The 22,461-nt window shown below is 44.4% G+C and overlaps 1 protein-coding gene and 1 non-coding gene across 2 annotated transcripts; one reads left to right on the top strand and one right to left on the bottom strand.

Moving 5' to 3' along the window:
- Positions 1 to 1,031: 1,031 nt before the first annotated feature.
- On the top strand, positions 1,032 to 21,341 carry igsf8 (immunoglobulin superfamily, member 8). Its single transcript, XM_068742052.1, has 7 exons — positions 1,032 to 1,197; positions 16,113 to 16,493; positions 17,820 to 18,281; positions 18,762 to 18,940; positions 19,311 to 19,563; positions 19,689 to 20,135; positions 20,958 to 21,341. The coding sequence occupies exons 1-7, from the start codon at positions 1,032 to 1,034 to the stop codon at positions 21,083 to 21,085; spliced, it is 2,016 nt and encodes a 671-aa protein (XP_068598153.1). The 3' UTR covers positions 21,086 to 21,341.
- trnaf-gaa (transfer RNA phenylalanine (anticodon GAA)) lies at positions 1,970 to 2,042 on the bottom strand. The gene has a single exon. It is a non-coding gene; the product is annotated as a tRNA-Phe (tRNA).
- Positions 21,342 to 22,461: the final 1,120 nt, after the last annotated feature.

Below are 22,461 nucleotides of genomic sequence, written 5' to 3'. Positions count from 1 at the left end.
TGTTTATCAGACACATATTGGACTGCAGAATAGGAATAATATATCCAAGTTAGGCCGAAGACAGGCCTTCGTTTTAGAGAACCTGGATGAGTGACCAGGAGTATCCGGTGTCCCCGTCTATTGAGTGATTGTGTGGTACCGAAGTGAAGTGCTCTTGACTTGCGTTTCCTCTCTTGGAGAGGAGACTGGTACTTCCTGGTGATACTGATCAAGAGACGAGAGGGGGGGGGGGGGGAATCAAGACATTAAAGCAGGCCTCAAATATGTCAAAACCTGTGCCTGACAGATGCAAAAGGTCCGGACTTGAAGCAGCCGGCTGGAGCTGGAAAAAGGCAGTAAGGACTCAAACAGAGAGGGGTGTGGGCAGGGCATGTCATACAGAAATAGAACGACATTATAGGTAGGTAAAATAAGCATACCTAAAGGAGACTTTATTACTTATAACCTGAAACCCCCAAAAGCAAAACAAAAGGGCCTAGCCGCACCACATGTGTGCAAGAGGAAGCTACAAGTCTTCTCTCCTTTAGACCACCCAACGCTTCACCCACACGGTCTCCTGAGAAACACCGCGCAGGACTGAATCAAACATACTTCACCCGTTTCGCATGATCTCGAAACGTAATGCATTAAGTTGATTTATTTTTTTCATGACTGTGTACTTTCTCTTGAATTTAAAGGAATGAAAGAGGTCGTGCCGCTACACAAAATTTGGTACCAAATTTAAAATTGGGAAATTAGATGAGATTTTTTGTTGTTTTTATTTGAAATTAATTTTTACGTCTCAGTTTTTCAGTTTAAGACGTGATCATTGTCTCCGTGCTCGCTGAGACTACTGGAGCACAAATGTCAAAATTCTTCTAAAGTCCTTAGCGCTTTCGCTGAAAATAAAGAAACTGTCCTTCCCCCCACTTGCTTGAAGCCACAGCATGTGGTCTACTCTGTTCCTGCTCTAAAAATGGATGTCGGGCGGCCTCGGGAGAAGCCCAGAACAGCCTTCACCGTAATGGCCGTGTGGGTGTGGCCCCTCGTAGATGGCTTTTGAGGGGGCCCCTCCCGGACGCCCGCACCCCTTGCCAGTGCCCAAGGGCTCCAGGCTGCCTGACCAGAGACACCACGATGTGGCCCACGCTGAACTCAGGCTGAGCCTGGCTGGGGTAGACCCGAGCCAGGACAGGCCCAACTGCCGCTCAATGGCAGGTTCCTGTGCTCCTGCCCTCTGCTGGGGTCACAGAGAACTAAGACAACAACAACATTTTTTTGTGAAAAAATGTATAATTTTATAAACAAAGAATTAAAACACGCTTTGGCTTGTTTTAGTGTTATTAAACTCATTGCCGTAATATTAAACTAAGCTATTTGTATTACTGGGATATTCATCAGCCATGTCCTCAGTGGATGTACAAAATACAATGCACTGCAATGTATTACTATTCACATTCATTCATTCATTCATTTTCCTGACCACTTTATCCAACATCCGGGTTGCGAGTATTGCTGGAGTCTATCCCAGCAGTCTACGGGAGAGAGGCAGGATACACCCTGGACAAGCCGCCAGTTCATCGGAATTACATTATTCATTGAATTACATGTGAAAAATCACTGTTTTATTTAAAAACTCAGGATTGATTCAAGGACCTTCAAAGCCACACTCTTCAACCTGAGCTACTTCAGTCTTCTTGCATCCAAAAAAAGCTTTAAATAATTAGAACACTTCCAAAAACTATTTAGGAAAAGTTGATGAGTAAATAATGCTCTTAAATTTCAAACTTGCTTTGAAGGTTTGGTATAATCAACAGGGCAAGACCTGAAGCCGGTCTGAGATTCAATGGCAATTATTCTGCAGAAATAAGTTTAATTTTTCTTTTAATGCTGCAGAAAGTCAGCATTGAACCAATGACCTTTTGATCTGACAGACTTGTAAGAATTAACTGGACTTATCTCAGTGGAATTGAAAAATTTAGTAAGTAGTTGCTGAAACTCGGGCTTGAACCAAGGACCCTTAGATCTTCAGTCTAACGCTCTCCCAACTGAGCTATTTCAGCTCCGTGTGTGCTGCTTCTTCCATCCCATGAAAAAGTGACCTCAACAATATAAACCTTTTTAAATACTTAACCTGACAAAGTAATAAGAATCAAAAACACTGAGCACAGTACATTTTATGTGAAAAATCACTTTTATGCTGCAGAAAGTCAGGATTGAACCAATGACCTTTAGATCTTTAGTCAAACATTCTCCCAAATGATCTTTTTCTGAATGCTTGCTCAATGTTTTTCCAACCCAAAATATAAAGTCATCATTAGAAGATGAATTGAAAATCTTGTCTTGTAAATTGAAAAGATGACAAATGTTTTTTTTCAACTAGAAATATGTAGAAAATATTTGGGATATTTGATAAGGCTAAAAGTACTACATTTGGGAAATACAATGGAACTTTACTAAAGGTAAATAAAAAAAAATCTTACACATGAATGTATCAGTAACACTTTTCTTTTATGAAATATTTGCGAAGAAATTTATCTGAAAATAACTAAACTCAATTTAATTAAAATAGCAAATGCCAAACTTGGACTTTTTCCCAGCAAGGGCTTGACTTCCACCAACATTACATTTAAAGTAAAAACAAACAAAATGGAGACAATATTTGCAGCCAGTAGGTTCTTGGCATGACTGATGCCAAAAAAAAAAGACAGAATGAAATGAGCTGGTGAGCAGCGTACCATCATTTCCACTGTTTTAAAGCGGTGAAGGGAAAGGCTTTAAACTTTTAAAGGGGCTCTGGCAGGTCAAACAAACACAGCACAGCTTCAACTCCGCATCCTGTAGAGGAGCAGCCTGTCATTGAAGGAAACATGCATCACCAAAGCCTGAAGGACATTCTCAGACTAAGCTCAACTTAGAAGCCTGTAACACCAGAGAAAACAAAATTGTGCTCTCATGCTAAACTTGGAATGTTTCAACGTTTGCCATCAAAGTTCCTCTGCTGCCGATCATCCTTGCCCATATGGTCAATATGCATTAGCAGTATATAATAGATCACTGCATCTCACATGCAGAAAGTGCAAATCTGATTGTCGTGCGGACGAATCAGTGACAATGAAGGATAGGGTGAAGCCAGTCAGTCACGTTCTGGTTTGAATCAGCGGAAGGGGGCTGGAGGGGGTTGCTCCCGGTAGGTTGGCTTTTATTGCCTCTCCCCTTTGGTTTTAAACAGATCTGCCTGTTTGTGGAAGTGTGGCTGGCGGTCGGCTCCTCAGCTGGCAAGGCAGCGGCGTTTAATTGCCCTTTGTTGTGGTGTGTGTGTGTGTGGTGGGGGGGGGGGGGGGCTGTAGTCGCTGCAGCACAATGGCGCTTTGGCCTATCAGCACTCACATGCACACGGACACACAAACTGGTACACACATGGCTGCTCAAACGTTCACCTACACACTCGCACAAGTGAGCTGTGCATACTTAAACACACACTGATGGACAAGGCGGATGTCTGCGTCTTAAAAATTAAAAATAAAATCACATTTAATAGCTTTATATTCTATATTTTACTGCATTTTGCATCTGGAAAAAAAGGAGATATAATTGCACACAAGCCGCTAAAATAATGTTGTGCATAAAAACAGCAAAGCGTTGCAAATGTGATGGTTTATAATGCATTTACTAAGTGTTGGAGGAAATACAGGAGGAATTACAGGGAGAATAAACAGAAGCAACACGGTTTGTAGATTTGTGCTGTTCTGTGAATGGGAAAGCATATAATTATCACATTTACAGGGAAGAGCTGCTGAATAATGGGTCACAGTGCATGCAGTTGCAGGGCAGCCATGCTGATCCGCCCCCTCCCAGGGTGTGTTTTGTGTGTAATTGCTTGAACATGAATGCATCTGATGAGCAGTCAGCGATGACGAGGAGTTCCTGTTTGAGTAGAGCATAACAGAAAATGATGCTCTCCTCAGCCAGATCGCGTAAATGTGTCCATCCCCCTTCTCATAATTCTGATGCATTCATCCCAGCAAATTATTTTTTTTAAATCTCTTGTTTACTCCCCCAGCACGTGTGTTTACAAAGCTAAAGCACCCTTTTTGTTTCTGCTCCTTCGTCGCAGTGACTTTTGAGCGCCACTGTGGTGAGTTTTGTGAACGCTTGTGTAATTTACTCCTACAATTGGAGAAATGATGTGCTCTGACCACCCCTCCCCTGCACCGCCACCATCCATCCTTACCTCCCCTTCTTCCTCCCTCCCAGAGAGGCTCTTTTCCATTGATGCACTTACAGTAAAGTGTTCCCTCTGCCTCCATCGCTGACCACATCAACTTGGCCAATCACTGATGACTCATAACGCACACATAAACAGAACAAGGCACAAACAGTCATCATAGGGCTGCTGCATACGTTTACACATGCAGCACAGCGAAGAGTCTCTCAGCCCCCCCCCCCCGGCTCTGCTTTTCTTCCTCACCCTCCCCTTCTCTTTCTCCCTCTTCATATCTCCCTGTTGCTCTCTAATGCGCACGTAGCGTGGATGTGCACAGAGTGAACACAAATCTATGCCGCTGTAGTTTTTGGAAACGAAAATGGAAACTGGCACCAATTAGGGAAACCAATAAAGTAACCTCAGTTCTATACCTCTGCCAAGTGGTAAAGGGGATTCAACCGAAGAGTTTAGAGTTACATTCAGCCTTTAGGTTATCATCCCGATAACATCATCCACTTTTATTATTCCACGGATGCAATTACGTCTCTGCTGCTGTCCTCCCCGCTGCCGCTGCAGAAGCAGGACGTCATATAAAACAGATTTTGGCTTCCCTCGGGATGAGATTGCTCTTCATTGATCTTTTCATCTTGCATGTCAGTTTGCGCCAACAGGACAAATTAATTCAGGCAGCTCGATAGCCTTTAATTAAGTCAATCCCTGCTAATGTCCGCCGGCTGCCCCACTATGGCGCAGTGGAGTAGTGAGAGGAGCAGGTTCTAGTGAAGATCTTGCTAATTGTGATCCTCATGGCTGCTGCCATTAATTGCTTCCTGCAGAATACTGCAGATACGAAAGACGAAGGAAGGATCAGATGGGGCAGTGAGCTTGATTCTGCCTCATGCTGGAGACGCAGTAATTGGGTAATGGTTGTGTGGCCCTCTGGTGCCGATGCGGTGTTGAGAGAGCAAAGGAGAAAGGAAAAGAGGGAACGAGAGAGAGAGACCTGAGCTTTTGGTAGAACCACTAAATGCTGCCACATTCATCCACCCCAGTGACGCCATGCCGCACGCCAGTCACCCGATCAGCCACATGCTCATGTATACCCATGCACACACACACATGCTCCCATCCTCTCCTCTTTATAACACATGCACACACACGTCAGGTACAGCGGCCGACAAAGTGACAAAGAAGCTCAGTGAGTGTTTCATTTTTCATCATGTTTACAGGTGATGCTGAAATGTGGGACAAACAAAACTAACATGAAGCAAATGTAGAAAACAATGCAAGTCTTATACAGCAAGGTTTGACAGATGACTGTATTACAGTGTCTCAAACTTAGAGAGACACCGCATCATAAAGCATTTGTTTTTCCACCATGAAATGTTCTTGGGAGACAGACAAATGGTGTTGTCCTGCTGAGATGAGAAAACACCTCCATGATGTCACCGAAAGCCCAGGAGAACGCTGCTACGCGGACCGTAAAGGCTGCGGCATGCTAAGATAGCATGAAATAGATGTTTCTAGATGTTCAGAACACTTACAGCCATTTTAATGTCTCACTGGAAGCATTCATCTCTCTCCAAGAACTCTTAACTGCTGTATGTCTCTGTAGCCTCGTCCGTCTCTGCTCAGAGGTATTCAAGGCGGCGCATTTGGTTGTTCACGTAAAAAAAAAAAAAGACTGAATTCGTTTGAGAAAAATGAAATAAGAGGTCAAGCGAGAGAGAGAGAGAGACATTTAAACACTGTTTACTTTCTCAAATTTGTTTTGTAAAGTCACAGAAAAATGTCATTCTTGTGTGTGAGTGAGCGGTTTGAGTGGAGTGGGTTTCTGACCAATGCATTTCAGTCGTATTTCAGCTTCGGAGGTCCAGAAATGAAGCCACTGTGCTTTTTTAAGTTACTTTTCACAGATGTGCATCCTGTGCATGAATATACACATGCTGACACTTAAAATATGCAGAAACCAGACCATCTCAATGCAGATTTACATTAAATAGTTACACTTGTTGTGCCTTTAGTACGCAGACACACATAAATACCTAACACACAGCAAGAAAAAATAAAACAGATGTTCAAGCATGCAGTCCACAGCAATATATGCACAGTCACTGGCTTCCTGTGTATATCCTCCCTCACAATGACTCCTGTATCCGTTCAAACATTTTTGCATTATGAAAACATTTCCACCCCAGACTGTAGTTTGTTTTTCAGAAGGAAACGACCCAGAACCAGTTCTCAGTGGCTCTTTGTGAGTGTCCATTTAGCCATGTCCTGATGCTACCGTCCCTCATTACTCCTCTGTTCCCCCTGGGCTGTCACTTCTCCTCCGCTTCTCCTCTATACATCTACCATTTCCTGTCTCCTTTCTCCTTTCCTGTCTCCCATCCCTCCTTCAGTTTCATCATTGCCACCACCCCCTCTGTCTCTTTCTTTCAGTCTCCCTCTCTCAGTTGGACTCATGTGGGACTGATTGAGCTTGAGGATCCAGCCCTCATCAAAGGCCGAGTGTGGTTAAATGCGAGCAAGCCACTGAGGCTCCAATCTTGCACTGGTTAATGAGCCCCCTATCCCCCTTCTCCTCCTCTTCTTCCTCATCTCTGCCCCCCCCACCTCCTCCCTTGCTCCTCAGCTCCTTCAAACTTAAGTAACTCATACTCTCTCGTCTTTGCTGCCTCTTTGTACCCATTCAGTTTATTAATTGCGACTGCAACTTTCCCCTCTCCCCTACCATTCGTCTATATTTCAGATTTTCTCCTCCTCTCCTCTCTCTTGTTCCTCGGCTCCTCCACGCTCCATCAGCCACAGTCCTCCTCAGGCTCAGGTCCAAACCAATGCTGGCGTCTGTCTCTCTGTGCGACCCCCCCTCCTTCTCTAACCACCACCACCCTCACCGCGCCGATGATACTTACACTCTCTTAGTCTTTCACTGTGGACTTTAATCACAGCACGGACTGCAGCCGCACACTTGCGCAAAGTGCACACACAGTGTTCTTACACAAAACCAGAACCTGGACACAGGTGGGCAACTTGCAGCTTTATGCACACATGTTTGTAGACAGAGGGGATTGGCATAATTTAGCTCCAGTATACAGGACATGAATAATTTATCATTTCTGCCTTTGGTTCTATTTTTATGAAAGTGAACAGAAACTTAAGAGGAATAATTTACAGTAATTCAGTAGTACAAATACCTCACTTTTGACGGTAATGGGATTTTTTGTTTTTATTATTGCAATATATTATTTACTCCTTAACATTATTGGAAAAATGAGAAATGGTTGTTTATGTAATCTTGTGATTTAAAATGATTAATAATTTTAAATACAGAGGGGTGAAGGAAACTTTTCATAAGGTATGATACAGTACTTGTACTTGTAGTACGTTCATGAAGAAGTGAAGCATCAGATGATTAAATCAGGTTTTTTTTTATTTGAAGGAAGTGATAATGTATTTCCTGTACTCATCAAGCTTTATAAGTTAACATCAATATTTTATGAATGTAGGTTAATCACAGCAATATTTTTCTGTTACAAGTCAACTCAGGTTAACAGCTCTCATCTCTCTGCACAGTAATAACACGTGTTGTCTCTTTGTATATTCCCTTTTTCAGATGTACACATCATTCTTCCACTATGGGAAAGTATAACAGAACTTTAGCAACCAAACTGTGAGGTGAGCTACGTAGATTCCAGCAAAGCTGTTGTCTCATCCTCTCATACATTATAACTTTTTATAATGCAATTAATAACCTGGTTTTTCTTTGATGAATATCAAAAACCAGAAATGAAAAAAAAAAAACATTACAATGACAAAATCTTTGAAATTGTATTTTATTTATTTTTAGTTAGTCATTCAAATAATTTGGCATTAATTAGAAGAAAGAAATTTATTGTGACGTTTGGAAGCACTCATTACATATGAGTACTAAATATGGATTAAATATCCATGGAACTAAATAAACCCTAAATCTTCCGTTTTAAATTGATAATGATTCAAAATGCTGATATCACAATCATAAAGTTGGCCTGAGAATCTCCTGTCAACTCCTTTCTTTGCCCCGTTAGTTCTCTGTCAGCAACATTTGACTTCTACCTGACTAGTTTCTCCCGTGACTAGTGACTATCTGAGGCACATTTGTCAAATCACCTGACTGAACTGATGAGGTGCAATCCAGCCAAAAATAGAATAGGGTTCAGACACTGGATGTGGCGGCTGATGACTCTGCTGAGGCTGATAAGATCATGAACTTTGTAGATCTGCATTGACTGAGGATGGAGGAGGATGAAGGGTGGATTAATAAAGTGTTCTGAATCCTGACAGCCGCATGAAGAACTTGAGATACAGATAGAACCATATTGTAGAGACAGGAGCGCAACGCTATACTAACAATGGAATTCATCGAGCTGTCGGTTAGAGGCAACCAGCTGTTGATCACAGCTGATATCTCAACTGACAGCGCCAGGCAACGACAGCAGGACATTATACTGCAATGTCTGACATGCTTAAGTGTGCAAAGGGATAATCTTCCTTTCTGAACTTTCAGTAGAGCTTCATTTGTTCTCCCAGCCCTTCTAAAAAAAGGCCTAGACAATCTATGAATATGCACTATATGAATATTTTGTTACACATAAAACCTCAGACTGCTTTGTGCGACAGCTGTTATTCCCCTTCATACAATGAGGAAATGATTTTTGGGGGGGTTTCATTCTGCCAATAAACAATATATGCATACCGTACTTGTCAAAACTATACACAAAAGAAACCCCAGCTATTCTTATTTTCATACAACACAATACACAATCCAATGTGTCTTCTGCATTTGCTTACAGCGTTTGCTGGTTGCCATCTTGATTCCATAAAACACCGCCAGTCTGGAGGAAAACACTGGCCAACGTATCATCACCTTCGCACTCAGCCTCACACCATTTCTGGCCCGTCTCCCGTCTTTGTTGTGTGCGGTTGTCTGGATGAGGTGGTGGCGGGGGGGAAGACCAGCAGTCAGACAACGGCATGTGTTTCTAATTCCCTCTTTCAGACCTTCTCTTTCCTCTTTTGGCCTCCCTGTGCCCTCTCCTCTCCTCTCCTCTTTGTGTTCCATCCTCTTTTCATGTCCACCAAATGGCCCATTAGACTTTCTATCTGCTGTCTGCCTGTCTGTGGTGTGGCAGCCGACTAAAATCATCCTCCGGTCTTGCTACTTACACCATGGGAGACCACTTCTAACATTTTACATTACATATCTGCTGCGTGCACACACACACACACACACACACACACACACACACACACACACACACATGCATCACAGACATGCATGTGCTCCATTGTACTGTATTTTCTAAGCATCAACAGAATCCCTCATGAAGACATGATAAACACGGCGTCTTTCAAAAGGTTGCATTTTGTGTTATAGTTGAGGGATTTGTACCTATTTAATATTTGTGGACAATAAAGTACCTCATCTGTCCAGTTTCTGGTTTATATTCATCATGTAGCTGAACGTAAAACTGTAAAAACACAGTTCATAGGGGTATAATGTTACATGTGGTTTCTGCACACAGGCATACATACATCAACATTCTATTCCAAGAAAAACTGCCTGATCAACCTCACAAATTTACAATCCAAGACGGTGACCAGGAGAAGTCAAACGATGCGGTCGGCTGCTTAGCCAAACATTGTTGTTGCATTCTGTAATAAAGAGAAGTAACCTACAAAACCAAAGCCCCTTTGAGCGAAATGTATTAATATCCTGTCAGCAGTAAATTAAGTGTTGGTCCCTGCTCCTGCGCTTTGTTTTGTCTAGCGATGGTTCTTCCATCACCGTGACTTGCTGACTGGATGCCCCCTTGTAACGGCACACTCGTAAAACTGGAGAACAAATGAACCACAGATATAGAACATGTGTACATGTGTTTGCCTCGCGAAAGAATGATCTATAGTCAATACCGGGACGTGTTGCTATTCACTATACCTGTGTGTGTGAAATAAGCCGAGGAATGATTTAGAAAAACATAAAAAACATGGCTGACACAAGACACGGTAACAGGAGGAAGATGAGAACAAAGAAACAAACAGAACCTCTGTCTGCACCGAAAAAAATAATGTCAGAGCAACATGAACAAGATGAATGAACAAATGGTGCCAATATGTGTGAAGCAATGCCACACACAGTGAAAGGATCCTTTCTGACAGCGGTGAAGTCCCACCAATGACAGGGGTGTTTTCCTGACTACAGTGACTGCAGCACAAACTAATTAGAGACGGTCTCCAGTAGGTCACAGTTTAGTCTGTCGTGGCACTAAAGGAGACAGAGTGGGAGTGAGTACACAAAGAAGAGAAGAAGAGCAAGTATGCAAACTGCAGGTAAAATGTGATGACGATCGTCCATTGTGCTGCAGAATTGTGATAGTAAATAGTGAATGAGAAAGGGGCTATTTCTACCGACCAGCCCACGGGGAATTACGAACTGACCCAGTTGCCCTCAGCTCTAAAAAGCTTTTAATGTTTTCAGGGATCCCAGCAGTTCCCAGCAGCAGCAGGCAAGTCAAACAACTGGCAAGATGTACAAGTTTCCCTCAGGCATGTGTGGAAACCAATATATATCTAAGAGGAAAATTGATATTGTGCATTGAGGGAAATATGTCATAATAAATACAAATTCTACTTCATGTTTGTTTATGGCGGCAGCAGCTCAGTCGACATGGACTTGGCTTTGGGACTGGAGGGGGGGGGGCAACGGTATGGAGTGTGAAATGGTAGCTGGAGAGGTGTCAGTTAACCTCAGTTACTGCCGAGGTGCCCTTGAGCAAGGCACCGAACCCCCCCAAAAAACTGCTCCCAGGGCGCCAGCATGTGTCTGCCCTTCTCTTTACCATCTCTCCATTGTTGCATGTCTACAAGCCCTTTGTGTGTGTGTGTGCTCCAGCCTGTGTGTGCCCTTTGTGTGTGTGTGCTCCATCCTGTGTGTGTGTGTGTGATATACTAGGGTGTAAAAATAATTTCATTGTTGCAATAGGTTGAAAATGACATAGTATCAGATACAGCGTATGTCAGAGCATTATATTCATGCATTTATCAGATCATCAGTAACTCTCAAAGAAATGTAGAGGAGTACAATACTAACACTTGACATTCTGAAAGTATACAGCGGTAAAATAGAAGTATAAAGTAGCATAACATTATAGTTCAAAGGGCACATACTGCATGTCCTAACTGTTGTTGAGGACAGTATTTTAATATAGATACTGGACCTGACTGGGAATATAAAACAGACACTTTGAGGAGCTTAAAAATATGGACTCAACTACTAAAGCGTGCACCCATTAATAGCAAGAAAGAAATTCAGATTTTTATAATTGCATGCTCTAAGTAATGCACAGACACGTGAGCAACAAAACCCAGTGCTGGAAAAATGAGGCTTGTTGGAGATTTCTTTCCCTGGAAGTGGATCAGGCGACATCATCCGCTCACTGTGATATATTGGAAGCTATACAGCTGAGGAAGTTTACTCTGCATGAGTGCCATCCCTCAGTGCTGATGTGGGCTCCTGCTGAAGTCTGCATATCCAGCTTGCCGCCTTGTTAACCCAGAATACCCTAATGACTTCCCCTCTCTCTGCCGAGCCACGCTGTGAAGTCACCCATGTTTCCATGTATGCCTAACGGAGGAGGGGACAGGAGTGAGGAGGCAAGGTAAGGAAACTCCAGTATGGCTGACAACTGGTACCTTTAATGAGGTGCGTTCTGATGGAAGACATCGTCAGAATAAGCCGAATAAGGACTCCTGTCCACCAATAAACACCCATATATACAGTCCATTACACTCCCAGGACCAGATCTCTTTAGGTTTTAATATTTCTTCTGACGCCACTTGAAGTGTGGAAAAATAATTAGAGAACTTAATATTCTCATTTCTTGCAATGCATTTGAAGGAATCGAAAAAAGAGACAGAGATGGTGGAAACGTCACCACTGCCTTCACAAGCCACAGAAATGTTTGTTGGGTTTTATCGCTGTTTTACATCACTGTCAGCTTGAGAAAGCTGACATACTGCTTCACGGTTCAGGGAGGACCAGTGGAAGTTGAATGTGAATACATAATGAGCCCACTTTCACAAAAACTGTTATGTATTTGTATCATTTTAAGAGTAGCACATATTCTATTCTTTACTATATTTATTTATTTTGTGTTATTAAATTTTAAGTCAGTGTGGAGGTCTACAGCAATTGGTCGTCGCCATCTAGTGGCTGAATCTCAAACCTTTGTTATTTTTGAGTATACGATTGACAGTCTATAATAAAAGCTTACAATAAAACAAACACAATTTGTAGACAGATACAATTTTTTTTTATAAATGCACAATAATGCAATACTACTGTCCAAAGCATGCACAGCGATAACTGTTAGCAACAGGTCTGTTCTCTTCACACAGACCGAGACTGAGACTGAGACCAACACCCTCAAGAACTGAACGCCAGAGAAGGTCTTTTCTTCAATAAAATGTTATTGCAATTAATTGGCAATAAAATTAAACAATGCATCATTGTAAACATTATATTGTTTCTATTATATTTCTATCACTGTACTATGTGCGTATAGTTCCTAATCAGGTTGTATATCCACTACTATGCAATGACAATAAAGTCTTTCTATTCTAGTCTCAATTTCTTATTCCTGTTTGTTGAATAGAGGACTGTTGCTAATAAAATTTCCCTCTGGAATCAATAAAGTGTTCTGATCCTAATTATTTAGAGGAGTTTGTATATCCGGTGACTTCATGCTATTCGGTGCAAATCTGGAGCAAACACATTGTAAAACAAAAAAATCCAGGGTGGACTTGGTTTGTTTTCGCCTGGCGCCCCCTGGCGGTAGACTGTTAGTGTTTCACCCCCCCCCCCCCCCCCCCGCGTTATAATTATTGGTTCCAAACGTCACCGTCGCGTTCTTGACCAATGGCAGCAGTTCCTCCTTCTCTGGGAGGCTTTAGCATACAAGCCCCTCCCCCTCTCATTCCCGACGCCCCCCCCCCCCCCCCCCCCCCCCACTGTGATGCTGAAGCGCTTCATGGCCGGACCGGACGGCACCGTCTGTTGAATCGAAGCCCGGCCTGGGAAACGCGGCAGGAGGTGCGTCGACCGGAACGCGACTGCGAATGAGAAAGGTGATCCCACGTACAGCCGTGCATTGATACCTCGGATGATCAATAGCTAGAATCGAATTGTTGCATAATGTTATTTCTTTTCCTCCAAATAATCCCATCGCGTCTGCGGGTTTTTGTTTGCAGCCTGCGTTTTGTCCGCTAATCATTAATGAACTATGATCGGCGATAAGCGATCAGAAGACAGAGAGGCGAATCTTCATCGGTCGAATCCGGCGGGACGTCGCGGGGGAAGATGAAGATGAAGATGAAGACCTCCGTGGAAACGACGCTGCTTGTGCTTCTCCACTTGGGTGAGTGAGTGAGTCTGCCCTGTTGTGCGCGTTCGCTGCGCAGTTTGTGACCGTGTCCATTCATTTGGACCCCCCCCCCCCCCCCCTGCACTCTGGTCATTTCATGGCTGCTCTAACTTGTGCAGGATCTTTTACGACACTCTTCTGGTTTGCTAGACTTCTTTGCACATATATTATATCATCTGCTTTGCAGACATTCAACCTCCTGCTCAGGGCGACGTTGATCCTATATGAAGATCTCTCATTAGAGCACACCTTGTAGACAATGAGATTTAAGTCATTTTGCTTCCAACTGTAAGCAATGCACTTAAATACTTGATGAAAGTACTCGTGTTTTAACTGATTACTTCATTTCATGCTGTGGATGTCCCCTCCCTGCTTTCAGTGTTATTGATCATGTTAATTTCTGCCCTGGTGCAGAATCCTTCTGCTGTCTGACGCGCGTCTCTTTGAATGTCCTCTATCAGACGGCCGGGGCGCCCTCTTTGTTGCCGTTTCTAATCCAGACATTATTGACGCGGCCCCTCATCCCTATCGCTCCGAGCCCGACGATAATTAGGACTTGATCCTCTTAATCGTCCCTCTTGTCTCGCGTGTCCTCGTCCACATGGGCGTGTTGTTATGAGGCTACGGCATGGCCGTGACAGAACTCCGGCCGTGCTCCGCTCTGACTCACAGTCACGGGAGGGGAGTGCCGCAGCACGCCCGTCTGGTATTTCTGGTTGCCCAGGTAGTTATCAGCGTTGGGTGACGTAAATCCTGCTCGGCGTTGATCTTGTGTTCAGTTTCACTTTGCGGATGTCAGTTTGCTGAATGTGTTCCCAGCTTCTTTCCTCCGTCTGGCCTCTGGCTGCCTGTCCACTAAAATAACTCAGCATTAAATAACTTATTTTAGCATTCCTTCATTCCCACCCATAGATCTACACCTCTGGTCTCTGGTTTCAGCAGGATGTTTTATCCAACCGAAGAACAAGCCGATGGATTCTTCACTCCTGATTCCTCATTTAGAGAAGACTTTCCCGTTCATGACGCAGCCTATATAAACAGCTAAACCCAATGTGGTTCTTAATGACTGCGCCTCCGGCCGGATGCACTTACATGCCAACAACAGAACAAGTTGGCGGTCACATCCTAGTCGATTGCATGTTTAATTCTGGCAAAGTTTTACGCCGGATCCCATTCCTGCTGCAACCCTCGGTATTCATCCGGGCTTGGGACCGGCTCAAGGGAGACGCTACCCGTGCTGCCTCCGAGGCTGCATCCTCAATTAATATTCTGCCTGACAGATGAAATAAATAGTTTATAAAACTACGGCGAGTCTGTGTGGGAAAGGCGTAATGAGTTTGTGTGAGCGATGGGGGCACAACTCCAAATATAGAAAATCAATATTTGCAATGATGATATCATTTCAGAATTCCTTAAGTCAGTATTGATTTGCATGAGGAATTTGAGTTTTATGTAATTTAAAGTATTACTAACATATTCTTGTGTTCATTTTTTTCCCCCCAAATCTCTTACGTCTGTATTTACATTTGGCTCGATCATCATTTTATTAAAAAGGCGGTAAATGTTATATCCCTGTTGACTATTTGTGTTCCTCTCAGGACCCATATTATATTGCCTTTGAGTTCTCCCTATTCCACCTGGGGATGCTCTGACTGCCCTTATGATGAAAGAGTTTCTACTGGAATGAGGAGTGCCTGTGGCTGGAAGACAGATCCAGGATTTTGATAACCTCGTTGACAGAAAATGAGCTAAAATCACATTTTAACCTGAAGCTGGCTTTTCTCGCTGCAGAGGCCGTCAAACTGAATATTAATGCTCGTTATGAGGAAGTCTTTGGGCTCCTCTTAAACAGCGAGGCCACAGAGTGCATTGATATTTTATTTTTGGCCTGAGGGAAGTGGATTCACTCCGTTTCTTTGTGATATGCAGTTTGGAGAGATCAGGTTTACTTCATTCCACAACGATGCTGTCAAAGACCTTTGGGCTTTCCTGCACACTAAAAAGTGCAATAATTCATCAGCAACATATTTTCCGAATAGAATAACACAACAGCTGCTCGCAGCGACCCTCAGACCAGCTTCACAGAGCTTTAGCGAACACCAGCGAACCACCTGCTGCACCTCTGGAAGGAAGCCACCAGATGTTCCGCACGAGAGCAAGTCTCTGGAACCGGAAACCATTCTGAGAAATGTGTTTTAATTCTTGGATTAATCATTTGGTTCTGGACTAATTGGTCAATGTCATTTCTGTGAGTGAAAAGCAAAAAAAAACAAGGCAGGCCTCACCCCTATTTATTACCCACAGCTATGTAATGTATTGATCCCCTGTTAGTCGGTCATCAGCTCAGAATATTGATTGCTGAGTCCATCCATCGAGCATGCTGCGATGTAAGGCTGTTTCCAGTCTGTCTCGATCACTCATCAATACCTTTCTCTTCCTCTCTCTCCAATTTTCATCGACAGTGTTCCAGTATGCTGTGTGTCGTGATGTAACCCTTCCCCCCGGACCCCTCTACCGCGTCGCAGGGTTCCCCCTGTCCCTGCCCTGTGTCGTGTCGGGCTATGAAGGCCCGCGCATGCAGGATTTTGAGTGGTTCCTTTACAAGGACGATGCCGGAGGGAGGCAAATGGGAGTGGTGTCCACCAGAGACAAGGGCTTTCCTTACGCCCCCTACCAGCCCCGGGTGAGGAATGGGGAGGTGAGGGTGGAGAGGGACTCGGGGGACAAGGCCCGGCTGGTCATCCAGAGGCTTCGGGCTGAAGATCAGGGGAAGTTTGAGTGCTACACGCCCAGCACGGACGGCACCTTCCAGGGCAACTACAGCGCAACAGTGCATGTCAAAGGTACAGCAGCGACTTATTACACTTCTGTCTAATCACTTTCTGACAACAGGAGACTTGAAAGATGCATTGTGATCTGTTAATGATTGGTTTTGTCTCTTCATGGAAATAAAAATGGAAAATATAATCAGATTAATGAAATAGCTTTAAAAAATCAGTTCCTCCAGGAGAGCTCTCGTTCTGAACAGACATAGAATGTGTGAGACAGAAATGACATAGAAATAATCAAATACGAAAGAAGCAATGATCAAGTTATACTAATAACTCCCGTAATAAACACTGACAAGAGAAATGCAACTAATGTAGACAATAAGATGGACTAAAACCCAATGCTGCTGATTGTAAAATATCCCAGAAGTCTGATTGGATGAAGACTCATCAGGATCAGCCTCCGCTTCTGTCCTGCATTGGTAAGGGTGGAAATGTGCTGATAAAATGTCATCTACCAGAAGCTGACTCTGGATCTGCACTCCTGGCAGTCAGTGTCGCCCCAGGGCCGCTCAAACATGCGTGACTTCAGGAGCGCAACTCTGACGGTGCTGCCAAGGCGTCAGACGGACGTGAGCTGCTATCAAACCAATAGCGACGATCTGTCAGGGATAAATAGTATTGATCACGGCTTTCCGAACATTTCCTCTGTGGATTTCTCTGTACAACGTAGGCCAACAGCTACGCTGTCCTGTCATTTTATTGATGTTACACAGCTGCTTCTCCTTCAGCTCACGTGAGTCCGGCTTACGTTTATAGAAGTTAAGCTGTTTTACGGCCACAGAAGCGTTCGGTGTCTTCGAAACAATGAATTGGGGGGGGGGGTTGCAGAAAACATGCTTAATGTTTCTTCAAATATTGACTCTGTGTCAGATTCAGAACAGATGCATGCTATCTTTCATTAATAAACCGTTCTGTGTTTGACTTGGTTCTAATCCACCATCTGGAGGGCGTGTTCCGCTTTCATGCTTCCTGCTTCTCTGCCTGGGCCGATCCGATCGTTCCTGTTTTCACTGAATCTGTAGCTCTCCACGTCTGTGTGCTCTACTGAGGTTAAGTGTGAGGCATTCTGGGTGTCGGTTTTAACACTGATGGGTGTCATCTTTCTATCAGTCAACTAATCCTCCTCTCCTCGGTAAAGCCCAGAGCCAGAGGTGGTGACGGCGTTCGGTTTCCCTCAGGAGCCCCGGCGAATGATTTATTGTTCTAAACATAGAAACGTCTAAACAAAGAGACGCAGGCCACACATATTAGATTTGACTCATCTCCCCCCCCCCCCCCCCACCATCTGGCACCCGTAGCCTGCTGATGTAATAGAATTGTCTGTGTCTCTACTCCCAGTGATCCCAGACACTCTCCGGATCAGCTACACCCGCGCCCTCACTGGGCAGCCCGTCCCAGAGGGGTCTGAACTCACGCTGACCTGCTCCGCCGGTATCCAATCGGATGAGCTCACCCACCTGTCCATCACATTTGGGAAGCGCAGCAACGGAGAGGGTTTGGATAGCGTAACGGGGGCCGAGGTCAGCACCGCTAGAGAGCTCATCTCCATCGACAAAATGCTGGAGGTCGTCCCCGGACGCTCCTTCAGGAAGAGGTATGATGACGGAGAAATCACGCTGGAGAAAAGGGCCGGGGACACTGGACTGGGCGTGTACGTGATGAAGATGAGGGCGGTGCAGCCGGACGACGGCGGCTCGTATTACTGCGAGGCCTCTCAGTGGATGCGGGACCGCGATCGATCGTGGCAGAAGATTGCACAGAGGACCATGGACATCGGGAACCTGACTGTTCGGCAGCTAGGTTGGTGTGACCCCCTGAAGCAGGTGCCATCGTTTGTGCTGTGTGAATTGTGACATCATCGCAGGCTAGACTGCTCCACAGGTAGCACACAGGGCTGTAGAGCGAAAGCCGGCTGGTCTGGTTTACGAAACAAACCGGAGACAAAAGTAGAGCGGCTGAGGTTTTGTTTCTACAAGTCAGTCGAGGACTCGTCATTCTTTCCCAGCAGCCTCAGCCTGCCTCAGCCTGCAGGATGCTTCCAGTTTGACTGGCAGATAGATGAGCTGATTTAGTCGCCATGGCGCTGTAGTCTTGTTTGTTGCATCAGTAACTGACTGGGAAACTGTCCAGCTCTGCTTTGTCCATTAAATTATAGGATGCACGAGGCAGGATGTCTTTCTCACAGAAAGGATAATGCAGTGCTTGTTAGAGGTTTTCCCACAAAGGAGGATTTGCTTTCTCTTACCAGACTATCTCTGCTCTCCTTTTTCCATTTCCCAGCGGAGTCGCTCAGTGTAACGTCCTCACCCAGAGGGGAGGTCACCCTGCAGGTCGGCTTGCCTCTCATCCTGACCTGTGAGGTGTTGGGGCTGCCATCCGAAGTCAGTTCGGGCCTGCTGGTTCAGTGGATGAGGAGAGGATCTGTGAGCAGCGATGTGGCGGGAGCCGGGGGAGTCGAGGTTCCACTTTTCATACTTAATGCTTCTTTGAATAATACAGTTTACATGTCAGTTGATTGAGGTTCAGAGGTGGATAGCTAATCCATCCTACTCACAAATAAGCGCCATTTATTTATGTCAAGGTTACATTATTGTTTCATGTAGTATTTTAATGTGTGTTGCGTTCAAGTGCTGCAGGCAGAGCTCTGAAAAATGACACTTAAGTGTGTAAGTGGAAAAAAAACAACGTTATATTGTCACTGATATGACTCGCATTAACGTCATCAATCTATGAAGCTATGACGCGCTTTAGGACACAGCTGCAATATAAATGCTTGAACTGAATCATTACGTTTACCTTTGAAAACAAAGACGTGTGTTTTACATGAAGGTGGAGCTGGCCCGAATGAGCCCAGATGGAGTTGTGAGCTGGGGGGATGACCTCAGCCGGTCTAGCGTGGGCTCTCTGGAGAAAGTGGCTGAGGGGAGGTATTCCCTGAAGCTGTTCTCAGCCCGCCCCTTGGATTCAGGGCTGTACCGCTGTGTGGTAAGTGTTTACGCTGGAAGAACAAACCCTGGCCCCTCCATTCCTGCAACGCTCACCCAGAGGTCCGATGGAGTCACAGTCAACCTCAAGACCAAAGGTGAGACACAACACTTGGGGGACATCTGATTGGCCACAGCTGATATTCATTCATTTCAGCTTTCTTCTGAAATGATGCCCACAAAGGTTTCAGTTTACCCTTGAACGCACCCTCTACATCCCCAGATGTGTTGGTTTCGGCTGTGGCTCGTCTCCCTCGAGGCCCGCTGTTAAAAAGAGGGAGCACCATCGTCTTGATCTGCAACGCCACCGTCACGACCACAGGCCCCACCCAGGCACAGGTGCAGTGGCTGCGCTGGCCAATCCCGAATATCAAGGAGAAGCCAGCATCCGACGTTAGTCTGCCGGACGCCGCTGTTAAGGAAAGCCCTGCGCTCGTCGCTACAATGATGCACGACGGCGTGGCAAAGATCTACGCTAACGGTAGCGAGGTTAGCGTCGACCGCCTGTCTGCTGTCAGCTACAGGCTGAGGGTCCACACGGCGACGATGGAGGATCAGGGCCTTTATGCTTGTCATGCTGAGGCGTGGGGTCGGGACCCACATGGAGGCTGGTACAACACCGGGGCCAAAGCAGAGTCCAACACAGTAACGGTTTACCTGTATGCCAGAGGTGAGCTTCAGTAGTATTGGTGTAAAGTAATAGATTAGAAATACCAGGTTGTTTTAGGTGTGTGGAAGCTATCCGGTACACCAGCCATGTGAGCTTAATAATAATAAACTATTCCCTTGGATATTTATCATCGATCAGGCATACTTCAGGATATTGTGTGCAGATTTCCAGAGTTAACTCTTGACCTAGAGGGGCGCCTACACATTTTAAGTACATTGATTAATCCTCCCTTGTTGATCGTTGATCACGGCTTCTCTGTAATTGCATCCTAAATATGTAGATATTCACCTTGTTATGGCCTCATGTAGCTGTAATTAAATTCTGTGGGACTCTTTTCCTGTTTTGGCTCCAGTTCAAGCCTCACTTACAAGCAGAACTGACATTAGCAGCCATTTTAATTATCACTGAATGCCCTATTATAGTGTTGATTGATAATCTTAGCTATAAAACCCCAAAGATATTTTGTTTTCTGTCCAATGGAAAAAGTTAAGCAGTAAAGGAAGAAATATTTTCTCATGAAATCAATCAAATCAATCAAATGTTGAATTAGAATCTGCTCATGGTAATTTGACCAATTATCATATAAAAGTAAAAATGGCTGAATCATATCTTGAATGAAAGGACTGTGGACTTGCGTCTGCCAGAGTTCATGTATTGATTATTTTTATCCATTTTAGTCCCATCCAGCTACAGCATAAAAACTAGAGGGCATTTGTTGAAATACTTTGTGCATCTTAACACAGATCATGCTTTACCAGTTGGTCTCCTTTCTACTCTGTGACTAAATGAAGTTAAGACTAGATGTATTTTTTTCTTCCTCAGCTATTGACCTCCTCCTTCTCCCTTTGGTTATTGGAGTCTCTGCTGCCTTGTTTGTGGGCATCATCATCATCGCGACAGTAACCTGCTGCTTCATGAAGCGACTGGCGAGGCAACGCGTGCGAAAGTAGGTGTTCGCTGTTGCAAGCCCGTCTGAAGTCGAGAAGCTCACGAAGAAGTGGCACACAGAAAATATCGGATGAGACAGAAGGCCTCCCGACCCGTAAGACGAGCTTCTCTTACGACCTATTCGTCACTGCCAAATATTCTATTGTATTTTTGTATTCAAACCTTCCCTGAAAACCAACAACGACAATTCCTGAGATTATTGAAGGCACCAAACAGTGGCCAGAAGATCTCATCTTCCCATTTACTTCCTACCGGAAAAGAGTCAGAACAGGAGGGCAAATTAATGTTACAAGATCAGAATTAATTTAACACAATGCAGATGAAAATAAAATAAAAAATAGATTGTTTCGGTGCGAACTTCCCTCCAGGAGTCATCTTTACTTTATGATGCTTTCACTGATGCGTTTATTTCCACACAGAAAAAAAAGCATCTTAATGTGTATGTTTTTTCACAAATTGTTGAAAATAGCGTTCCAGTCTGTCTTTCCGGAAACTACTTTTTTTTTAAGTAGTAGTATTAAAGAACCTTGTTTTTTGCAAACAAGGTTCCACCAGTGCCACTAATGGTCACATGAATGCTGATGGGACCAGTTTAGTCACGAGAAACCGAACATGAGCGGCGCTGCCTGCAGTCTAGAACCAGGCTGTCTGTCTTGAATAAGGACAGTGGCGGTGGGGGGTGGGGGGGGGCTCTACTGACAAGAACCCGGTGAGGACGAGATTTAAACACAAGAATTTATACTGAGTATTCTTTACAGATTTCTATAGATTCGATAAAGACAAACACTGAGATGAAATATATAAACAAAAATCCCTTTTTGCTTGCTCTTCATCCAGCGAGACCGTTTCTTACTTGCTGTGCTTGAGCAAGAAGTTTATTGTTTGTTTTGTTTGTGTGCATTTAATGCTTCCTGTTACTTTTGTCAAGTGACTGGGCTTTAAAAAAAAAACAGTACTGGGAGAAGAATTTGTCTCTTTGTTCATGTGGTGTAGAATGTGCTTCCCTGATGCTGTCGCCTGACCTGACAGATGTTTCAAAGCCTCCCTACAGTTATCAGTCTTGTTAGGAACATCACCCCCCCTGCTTCTAGATTGTGCACTTACCATGAGCAAAATCCATTATTTTGAGAACAGCACTCACAAAAACAAAGTTAACTCACAAGACTGGCATCACTGAAAGTAGGATACGTGAGTGAGTGATTTCCACGGGAGGCTATTTCAGGTGGTATTTCCCCACTTTTCTTCGCGCTGTGCTACAGTTTGGTTGGTCTTGTGCCTCCTGGTCGGGTTTTGATAAATCTGCCCGTCCTCCCTAACCTGTGCTGTTTAAACCCCCGGATTATTCATGTTGTTCACTAACATTTGAGAATAAAACCGT

Source organism: Brachionichthys hirsutus, chromosome 8 (assembly GCF_040956055.1).
Source record: "Brachionichthys hirsutus isolate HB-005 chromosome 8, CSIRO-AGI_Bhir_v1, whole genome shotgun sequence".
Taxonomy (NCBI): domain Eukaryota; kingdom Metazoa; phylum Chordata; class Actinopteri; order Lophiiformes; family Brachionichthyidae; genus Brachionichthys; species Brachionichthys hirsutus.
This window is presented reverse-complemented; position numbering and strand designations above follow the sequence as displayed.

Coding starts and splice junctions, on each gene's coding strand:
- igsf8 (XM_068742052.1), top strand. CDS start 1,032: ATGGCTTTTGAGGGGGCCCCTCCCGGACGCCCGCACCCCTTGCCAGTG. Junction 18,282..18,761: donor CCTGACTGTTCGGCAGCTAG/GTTGGTGTGACC, acceptor TCCATTTCCCAG/CGGAGTCGCTCAGTGTAACG. Junction 19,564..19,688: donor AGTCAACCTCAAGACCAAAG/GTGAGACACAAC, acceptor CTACATCCCCAG/ATGTGTTGGTTTCGGCTGTG.